Below are 10,487 nucleotides of genomic sequence, written 5' to 3'. Positions count from 1 at the left end.
CACACACACACACAAACAAAATCTAATTATTGTGTCAATACACAGACATTTGTTGCACACATTGATCATTAAGAAAAACACTAGCAAAAATTTACTCTCATCAAAATGGAAGATTCATGTAGGAAAACCAAAAAAATTGGCCTTTATGTTGTCTTTCCTCGGGTTCTGAAAAAAGGTCATACGCTGCATCAAGGAATAGCTGGAGTGCTGTGTTGTAAGAGATCCTATATTGACATGGCAATGGACAATCCCTGTTGACTGACCGCAGCACGTGATGTTTCCACCCCTTTGGCCAGGAACCACCCATACTCCACATTTGCTCACTGGCCAATGATGTTCCTTCCTCAGCGCCGCCTCTAGGTCAGGTTGAATCCTTGATCATCCTCTTGCCCTTTCTGCTCTTTGTCGTTCCATTTTTGATGTACAATCATAAGTCCTTGTGTGCCCTTTTTTATACTTGACAGAATGAGGAGAACTGAGTGGACAACTTGGTTAATTGGGTTTGCACAGGTGAAGTGTGTTGTAGTGCATTAGAACTCTGTTTTGTCTGGTGACTCATGTACAAATGGCACAGGTGTTCTCTCAATGACAATTGCGCGCACATTGGGAGTTGTGTGTAGTGTTTTGCAACATGAGTGTAATTGAGTTGAAGCATAGAGGATGTGTGCTTGGTTCCTCAGAAATAATTCATTGTTCTGGGTTGTGCAGTCACATCCTTCCCAACAGGCACCTGCTAAAGGAGCTGAGCTTAGCTTGGTCCTGGATATCAACAGTTCTAGGATGGCTACACAATTCTTGTCTTCTCTACTAGCTTATTTAAAGTACAGGTGCTGGTCATAAAAATTAGAATATCATCAGAAAGTTAATTTATTTCAGTAATTCCATTCAAAAAGTGAAACTTGTATAATGTATACATTCATTCCACCTTGATTAATATTTTTCAAGTGTTTATTTTGTTAATTTTGATGATTATAACTGACAACTAATGAAAACCCCAAATTCTGTATCTCAGAAAATTAGAATATTGTGAAATACCCTTTAATGATGAGTTACATTTCGAGCACCGTGACGTCGCCCGGTATGGCGCAACTGGGGCCCCACCCTGGAGCCAGGCCTGGGGTTGGGGCTCGTATGCGAGCGCCTGGTGGCTGGGCCTTTCCCCATGGGGCCTGGCCGGGCTCAGCCCGAACGAGCGACGTGGGGCCGTGGTCCCACGTCGCCATGGGCTCACCACCTACGGGAGGGACCATAAGGGGTCGGTGGAGAGAGGATCGGGCAGCAGTCGAAGGTGGGGGCCTCGACAACCCGATCCCTGGACACGGAAACTAACTCTAGGGACGAGAGGGTCGTTTCCCTGCGCCTACGGGTCGGGGATAGGTCTCTCACTGTTGTTTGTGCCTACGGGCCGAATGGCAGTGCAGAGTACCCGACCTTCTTGGAGTCTCTGGGAGGGGTGCTGGAAAGTGCTCCGACTGGGGACTCTATTGTTCTTCTGGGGGACTTCAACGCCCACGTGGGCAACGACAGTGACACCTGGAGGGGCGTGATTGGGAGGAACGGCCCCCCTGATCTGAACCCGAGCGGTGTTCAGTTATTGGACTTCTGTGCTAGTCACAGTTTGTCCATAACGAACACCATGTTCAAGCATAAGGGTGTCCATCAGTGCACGTGGCACCAGGACACCCTAGGCCGTAGGTCGATGATCGACTTTGTTGTCGTTTCATCTGACCTGCGAACGTATGTCTTGGACATTCGGGTGAAGAGAGGGGCGAAGCTGTCAACTGATCACCACCTGGTGGTGAATTGGATCCGATGGCGGGGGAGGAAGCTGGACAGACTCGGCAGACCCAAGCGTACTCTAAGGCTCTGCTGGGAACGTCTGGCCGAGTCTCCTGTCAGAGAGATCTTTAACTCCCACCTCCGGCAGAGTTTCGACTGGATCCCGAGGGAGGCTGGAGATATTGAGTCAGAGTGGACCATGTTCTCCACCGCCATTGTCGAAGCGGCCGCTCGGAGCTGTGGCCGTAAAGTCTCCGGTGCCTGTCGACACGGCAATCCCCGAATCCCGGTGGTGGACACCGGAAGTGAGGGATGCCGTCAAGCTGAAGAAGGAGTCCTATCAGGCCTGGTTGGCTTGTGGTACTCCTGAGGCAGCTGATGGGTACCGGCAGGCCAAGCGGACTGCAGCCCGGGTGGTTGTGGAGGCAAAAACTCGGGCCTGGGAGGAGTTCGGTGAGGCCATGGAGAAGGACTATCAGCTGGCCTCGAAGAGATTCTGGCAAACCGTCCGGCGCCTCAGGAGAGGGAAACAGTGCCCTACCAACGCTGTTTACAGTAGAGGTGGGCAGCTGTTGACCTCAACTGGGGATGTCGTCGGGCGGTGGAAGGAGTACTTCGAGGATCTCCTCAATCCCGCCGTCACGTCTTCCATTGAGGAAGCAGAGGATGAGGGCTCAGAGGTGGACTCGTCCATCACCTGGGCTGAAGTCACAGAGGTAGTCAAGAAACTCCTCGGTGGCAAGGCACTGGGGGTGGATGAGATCCGCCCTGAGTACCTCAAGTCTCTGGATGTTGTGGGGCTGTCTTGGTTGACACGCCTGTGCAACATTGCGTGGCGGTCGGGGACAGTGCCTCTGGGATGGCAGACCGGGGTGGTGGTCCCTCTTTTTAAGAAGGGGGACCGGAGGGTGTGTTCCAACTACAGGGGGATCACACTTCTCAGCCTCCCCGGGAAAGTCTATGCCAGGGTACTGGAGAGGAGAATACAGCCGATAGTAGAACCTCGGATTCAGGAGGAACAGTGTGGTTTTTGTCCAGGCTGTGGAACACTGGACCAGCTCTATACCCTCTACGGGGTGCTGGAGGGTTCATGGGAGTTTGCCCAACCAGTCCACATGTGTTTTGTGGATTTGGAGAAGGCATTTGACTGTGTCCCTTGCGATATTCCTGTGGAGGGTGCTTCGGGAATATGGGGTCCTGGGTCCTTTGCTAAGGGCTGTCAGGTCCCTGTACGACTGAAGCAGGAGCTTGGTCCGCATTGCCGGCAGTAAGTCAGACTTGTTCCCAGTGCATGTTGGACTCCGGCAGGGCTGCCCTTTGTTGCCGGTTCTGTTCGTAATTTTTATGGACAGAATTTCTAGGCGCAGCCAGGGGCCGGAGGGTGTCAGGTTTGGGGACCACACAATTTCGTCTCTGCTCTTTGCAGATGATGTTGTCGTGTTGGCCCCTTCAAACCAGGACCTTCAGCATGCACTGGGACTGTTTGCAGCCGAGTGTGAAGCGGTGGGGATGAGAATCAGTACCTCCAAATCCGAGGCCATGGTCCTCAGTCGGAAAAGGGTGGCTTGCCCACTTCAGGTTGGTGGAGAGTGCCTGCCTCAAGTGGAGGAGTCTAAGTATCTAGGGGTCTTGTTCACGAGTGAGGGAAGGATGGAACGGGAGATTGACAGACGGATCGGTGCAGCTTCAGCAGTAATGCGGTCGACGTATCGGTCTGTCGTGGTGAAGAAAGAGCTGAGCCGCAAGGCGAAGCTCTCGATTTACTGGTCAATCTACGTTCCTACTCTCACCTATGGTCATGAGCTTTGGGTGATGACCGAAAGGACAAGATCCTGGATACAGGCAGCCGAAATGAGCTTTCTCTGCAGGGTGGCTGGGCGATCCCTTAGAGATAGGGTGAGAAGCTCGGTCACCCGGGAGGAGCTCAGAGTAGAGCCGCTGCTCCTCCACATCGAGAGGGGTCAGCTGAGGTGGCTTGGGCATCTGTTTCGGATGCCTCCGGAACGCCTTCCTAGGAAGGTGTTCCAGTCCCGTCCCACCGGGAGGAGACCCCGGGGAAGACCTAGGACACGCTGGAGGGACTATGTCTCCCGGCTTGCCTTGGAACGCCTCGATGTCCCCCTGGAAGAGCTGGAGGAAGTGTCTGGGGAGAGGGAAGTCTGGGCATCTCTGCTTAGACTGCTGCCCCCACGACCCGGCCCCAGATGAAGCGGAAGAAGATGTATGTATGTATGTATGTATGTATGTATGTATGTATGTATGTATGTATGAAAAGGTTCAATATTGAAGACACCTGGTTCCACACTCTAATCAGCTAATTAACTCAAAACACCTGTAAAGGCCTTTAAATGTTCTATCAGTCTAGTTCTGTAGGATACACAATCATAGGGAAGACTGCTGATTTGACAGCTGTCCATAAGACGACCATTGACACCTTGCACAAGGAGGGCAAGACACAAAAGGTCATTGCTAAAGAGGCTGGCTGTTCACAGAACTCTGTCCAAGCACACTAATAGAGAGGCGAAGGGAAGGAAATTATATGGTAGAAAGAAGTGTACAAGCAATAGGGATAACCGCACCCTGGAGAGGATTGTGAAACAAAACCCATTCAAAAATGTGGGGGAGATTCACAAAGAGTGGACTGCAGCTGTAGTCAGTGCTTCAAGAACCACCACACACAGACATGAAAGACATGGGTTTCAGCTGTCGCATTCCTTGTGTCAAGCCACTCTTGAACAAGACACAGCGTCAGAAGCTTCTCGCCTGGGCTAAAGACAAAAAGGACTGGACTGCTGCTGAGTGGTCCAAAGTTATGTTCTCTGATGAAAGTATATTTTGCATTTCTTTTGGAAATCAAGGTCCTAGGGTCTGGAGGAAGAGAGGATAGGCACAGAATCCACGTTGCTTCAAGTCCAGTGTAAAGTTTCCATAGTCAGTGATGGTTTGGGATGCCATGTCATCTGCTGGTGTTGGTCCACTGTGTTTTCTGAGGTCCAAGGTCAACGCAGCTGTCTACCAGGAAGTTTTAGAGCACTTCATGCTTCCTGCTGCAGACCAACTTTATGGAGATGCAGATTTCATTTTCCAACAGAACTTGTCACCTGCACACAGTGCCAAAGCTACCAGTACCTGGTTTAAGGACCATGGTATCCCTGTTCTTAATTGGCCGGCAAACTCGCCTGACCTTAACCCTATAGAAAATCTATGGGGTATTGTGAAGAGGAAGATGCGATATGCCAGACCCAACAATGCAGAATAGCCGAAGGCCACTATCAGAGCAACCTGGGCTCTCATAACACCTGAGCAGTGCCACAGACTGATCGACTCCATGCCACGCCGCATTGCTGCAGTAATTCAGGCAAAAGGAGCCCCAACTAAGTATTGAGTGCTGTATATGCTCATACTTTTCATATTCATACTTCTCAGTTGGCCAACATTTTTAAAAATATTTTTTTTGTATTGGTCTTAAGTAATATTAAATTTTCTGAGATAATGAATTTGGGATTTTCATTAGTTGTCAGTTATAATCATCACAATTAAAAGAAATAAACATTTGAAATATATCAGTCTGTGTGTAATGAATGAATAGAAAATATAAGTTTCACTTTTTGAATGGAATTACTGAAATAAATAAACTTTTTGATGATATTCTAATTTTATGACCAGCACCTGTATATGAATATCTACGTCTGACAAGTATTAGGTGTTGTCGATACTGTAAAATGAAAGCAACTTAAATCTTTCCGAAAGGTACCTGTAGAACTTGTTTCTTTTTTATGTATGAGGTTTTGCAGGTGTCCAATTTATTCTTTTGTTTTGCTATTGGGAGTTGAAAACTGTTTCAATCAAAATGGACTTAAGCGGTTCTGATCCAGAACATGGTGAAGACAAGGACTTAACTGTATTGTTTTCATGTCATTCAGCAGACTCATATCCACAGCAGCATCGGACAGTCATCTTAAAATCGCTATGTGGTACAACCAAACAAGTAAGTACACTTTAATCAAAGTAAGACGCTTTGATTAAAGTATAAGTATAAGAAGGAAAAAGTAGACCTATCTATGCAGATAGCAATAACTGCTGTATCACCTCATCTGGATGTTATTCATTTGGACACATTACTGTAGCAGAATGTTAAGCAAACTAAAATGGAAGTTTCTTATCAATTTCCAGGACTCCCTGTTCTCCTGTTGGGTAGCTTATGATCACAACCCCCGGTTTGTTTATTCTTGACTGTTCCGGTCCTCTCCCCGGTGAACTCTGTGATCTGCTCCAGCCCGGGTGATTGGGCACTTTTTACTGTTCCTGCTGTGAGGAAAAAACACTGTTAAACTCAATCATGACAAAGCCCCCCCGGGTAAACATCAATTACGTTTGGGTGCTTTGACAGGAATTTCCTTCCCCGTTTACGCCCAAGCCAACCCACTAATATCACAGCGTCCTGCTTACTGGGAGAAGCACACTGAGAGAACTATGCATAGGAGAGCCTGGATTTTGTCTGTGTGCCTTGAATTGGTCACAAAAAGTTAACTGGTTATGATTTCATATCTACAAATTTGGAAACTGTTTTCTTTTTTTGACTGACAGTATCCTGATGACCTATTGACTGCCAGAAGGGAGAGTCGTGATTAAAAGACTGACTTGACCATAATGATTCAAGAGTGACTGGGGCAGAATTGACAAAAACACCGAAGCAGAGAGTGTCTTTGACAGAGGCTGAAGAGTTGATCTATACAGGAATCAGGTGTTCCGCAGTGTATATGGATGAAAACGTTTGTATGTTCTTTCAGTTTGTTTAACCAGTTTGGCTGCTAAATACTTGTGTTGGTTGTTTTCTACATAGCATCAAGTGATTTCAGGACATGAGTATTCCAATATTGTGTTCACGATGTTGCTTGTGTAATCAATTTATCTCTGTTAATTTCATTTAAGAAATTGCGAGGAGCTGTTTTTCACAAAAATGTTCTCTATTGCATATTGAAATGTGCTAGCTCAGAAATTGAAGCATGCTCATCTTTTACACGAGTGGTTGTTCATTTAATTGATTTTGTTTGCTTCTGATATTTAATCAAATAAAAACGTTGACCTGTCTATTTTCAGGTCACATGAAGGTCACTAGAACGTGGGTTTTGCCTTGCACCTGTTCAAGAATGTGGTCGGATTTCATCACCCACTGAAGTCTTAAGCAGCTTTGCTGGAGCGCCATAGAGTCGTCCTCTCGTCATGGGTGAGTGGAGCTTCCTCGGCCACCTCTTCAATGACCTCAAGGGCCACTCCCCCATGCTGGGCCGTTTCTGGCTCCTCCTCATGCTGGTCTTCCGTATCCTCATCCTGGGCACTGTTGCCAGCGACTTGTTTGAGGACGAGCAAGAGGAGTTCGCCTGCAACACCCTGCAACCGGGCTGCAAGCAGGTGTGTTACGACCATGCCTTTCCCATCTCCCAGTACCGCTTCTGGGTGTTCCACATCGTTCTCATCTCCACGCCGTCCCTCGTCTTCCTCGTGTACGTTATGCACCACCGCAGTAAGAAGACTGCAGATGACAGCCAGCCCAGTTTCAGATGGCAGAGCCACGACGCCTCCAGGGAAGAGAGACACCTCCGCCTGCTCTACCTGGTAAACGTAGCCTTCCGTTTGTTGACAGAAATCGGCTTCCTGGTGGGTCAGTGGAAGCTCTATGGCTTCAAGGTGGAGGCCCAGTTTCCGTGCAGCCGTTTCCCCTGCCCCTACACGGTGGACTGCTTTGTCTCGCGCCCCATGGAGAAGACAATCTTCCTCTGCTTCTACTTCGCCGTGGGAGTGCTGTCAGCAGTGTCCAGTTTAGCGGAGCTCGTCTTCGCCTCGTTGAAGTTGTTCCGGCAGACCAGGGAGCGGCCCAACGAGCAATTTTGCGTTTGTCAGCACACGAAGAAGGAAGAGAGTCTGGATTCTGAAAAGGAGGAGCTAAAATGGAGGGCAAGGTCCATGTCTGAAGGTGGGGGTTTTATTATCAGAGGGAAAAAAGGGTCAGAGAGAAGCAGTAGGAAGGTGCCCAGCAGTGGACTCAAGAGCACCAGAAACCAAGGCAGCCTTCCGAGCACTAAGACACTAATGGTGTAATAAAGATCAATTTAAAGAGGTTATATGTGCAATAGAACAGGTGTCTGCACCCGTCAGTATGGCTTTGTTTAATGAAGGCCCACCACTGTCACTAAGACTGTCAAATAACCAGATATCTTGCTGAGTTAGTATCCATATAGGACATTTTCTCACCAAGAGAACAAGGGATGACAAAGGCATAGTGAGAAAACTGAAGTAAATGTGTGAATTTAGTCAAGGCGTTTTACATTTCTGCAATGCTACTGGAACAGCATAAACAGTACTTGTGACAAGGTTGTATTTCCTTTGGAAAGAAATAGAAGTGGCCTCGACTTAAACGTGAGGCCCCTTAACAACCCGATAGGGGATTGACTAGCTTCCAGGGCACTTGAACATCAAGCTGCCCCATTCCACAGTTACAGATGGGCTCCTAGTGAGTTGCATCTTCTGCCTTAGATGAGTTCACTTGTGTTACAGTAGGGAAGGGCCACTCCAGTCCTCCAGAGCATGATTACAGTCAGACATCTGCCCCAGACCACGCTAACATGCCTGACTTATCCAGTAATATTCAGTTTATAATGAATTTTATTTGATTAGCTGTGTTCGCGAAGCCTACAATCTGTGCTTAACCACGATGAAAGTGCAGTGGAATGTAATTATGCCTAATGATTCCCTTAATGATAATAAAAAAACCACTTCTAATGTATTTCAACATAGCGTCGAGTGTAGGAGGAAAGGGTTTAGCGCAGGCCTGGATCCACAGGAGGGGGCAAAGACAGGCATCACCCCCACAGATAGAATCTGAACCCCCCTGTTTTGTTTCCCCTTAAACACTGCAAATTTTCTATGAATTCAATATGCCCCCCCCCCCCCATTAATGTCAAAATGTCCTCTCAGTCATTTTGTCCAGGAGCCGGTCCGGGTTTAGTGTAACGTCGTTATTACTTCCACAGGAACGGCTTGGAGACCAGATCTATAAGGAAGTCATAAGAAGGCTGATTGCAATACTCAGGACTCGTGGATGTATAAACCATAGGATGGCACCTGTTTCATCTGATATTTCATTACGGATCATGGACACAAAGAATCTCTGAAGCGCAATCAGTACAGTCACATCCTAGCAAGGCTATGAAATTACTTTCTGGTCTGCTATACAGTATACTAATACATTATTTCATACAATGAATGTTCAACTCCAGTCCTCTGGCACTGGTTAGTGTCCCACATTCCCCCAAAGTGAACGCATGTAATTGAACTAATTTAATTCTAAAGATTGTAATTAGCTCTCTTAGCAGGGACTGAGGCAAATGTGTCATCATCAGGACCCCTGAGGAATGGACTGTTTTATATTGTGCAGAGAATATTTTTTTTCAAACAACAAATCTATTTCGATCAGACATTTCTACGTGTATTGATGGTACATTTGCCCCACCTATTTCAGGGTTCTTGTGTATGGACACTGACATTGCCCAATAATGTGTGTCCGGGCAGCACAGAGCAAAGCACTTGAATTGGACTGTGTGGTTTTTATGAATGCAGTATAGAGTTGTATCGCTTTAAATGAAATCCATGGCTGCGCTATTTTCGTCAAATCTCTGCTTGAATGTAACTTTGCATGTGTTGAATGAGAACTGGTTCAGCTACATTTCTGCCAGGCCTAGCAGTAGTTGCTGCGTCACAAAATGAATAGGAATGTTGCATGTTCAGTGCCCCATCACGCACACTGATACAATTTGTCCTGCGAAACTAACGACAGTCTTAACTGGCAGAGTGCTGAATATTCACAGTGGAACACGCAGACGTTTTTTTTGTCTTCTGAACTAATGTTTTATTATCACACTCATGTGCCTTTGTCTTATATTGTTAAGGACTTTGTAAGGACTTTCAAAAATAAAATTTAATAATAAAATTATTATTAACAACCGGTTAATGTGTGTAATGTACTTGAATCACGTGAACCACTTTTGGTATTATATCTAGAACCACTTTTGGTATGCACACTGAACTGAGAAGCTACACCAGGCTTGGCTAGTTGCTAACATCTGTAAACTCAGATTGTGTATTTTGTTGACTGCTGTTTCTATTCCAAGTCACAGGGGGCAGCAGAGTCATTGCTACCAGCTCATGGAGTGTTCCTATTACAGTTTTTCTCAATTGCGTTGGCTCAGTTGTCGAATGCGAATACATTTTTCAAAACAGTATGTTCATATCTCTGAACAATTATTTTCTTACTCACACCAAATTAGAATAGATTATTAATTTAAGCAAATTATACGTGTTTTGGCACGTGTGCAAAAGAGTAAGTATATTTTCCTACAATCGGCATAATATCTACATCCACATGCATGGATGTAGCACAAAATTCTGGGCCCTGTACATAGGCGGTCTCTGAGGGCCCCTCCCCACTTTATTCAAGATTCAAACATTTTTGAGGGCCCCTCTACACATTAGGGCCCTATATACTTAGTACCACTTTTCCCCCCAGTCCAACGCCCCTGTCCACATGGCTTGCTGACCAAAACTGATGGGATGATTCTCAGTGAAATTGTCATACTCTTCACAACTTCTAAACATTCTTTCATCGTGTGAGCCATCACATGCAAAATGATCCATTCAATTATTAAAATCTA

The 10,487-nt window shown here is 46.5% G+C and overlaps 1 protein-coding gene across 4 annotated transcripts; it reads left to right on the top strand.

Annotated features, from left to right (window-relative positions):
* The first annotated feature begins 5,573 nt into the window (after positions 1-5,573).
* LOC105024529 (gap junction delta-3 protein) lies at positions 5,574-9,777 on the top strand. 4 transcript variants are annotated; one of them, XM_010894517.3, is made up of 3 exons: positions 6,238-6,555; positions 6,880-7,753; positions 8,811-9,777. In XM_010894517.3, exons 2-3 carry the CDS (start codon positions 7,003-7,005, stop codon positions 8,834-8,836), a joined length of 777 nt encoding a protein of 258 aa, XP_010892819.2. In that variant the 5' UTR covers positions 6,238-6,555; positions 6,880-7,002; the 3' UTR covers positions 8,837-9,777. The 4 variants fall into 4 exon arrangements, with proteins under 4 accessions (XP_019901872.2, XP_010892819.2, XP_010892818.2 ...); XM_020046313.2 differs by lacking the exon at positions 6,238-6,555 and adding an exon at positions 5,574-5,767 and having other exon boundaries at positions 6,880-9,777; XM_010894516.3 differs by having other exon boundaries at positions 6,238-6,551; positions 6,880-9,777.
* The last annotated feature ends 710 nt before the right edge of the window (positions 9,778-10,487 follow it).

Source organism: Esox lucius, chromosome 5 (genome assembly GCF_011004845.1).
Source record: "Esox lucius isolate fEsoLuc1 chromosome 5, fEsoLuc1.pri, whole genome shotgun sequence".
NCBI lineage: Eukaryota > Metazoa > Chordata > Actinopteri > Esociformes > Esocidae > Esox > Esox lucius.
Note: the sequence above shows the minus strand (reverse complement) of the source record. Positions and strands in the feature narration are given on the sequence as shown.

What these genes read in the sequence shown, in the direction of transcription:
- LOC105024529 (XM_020046313.2), top strand. Translation starts at nt 7,003, where the DNA reads ATGGGTGAGTGGAGCTTCCTCGGCCACCTCTTCAATGACCTCAAGGGC.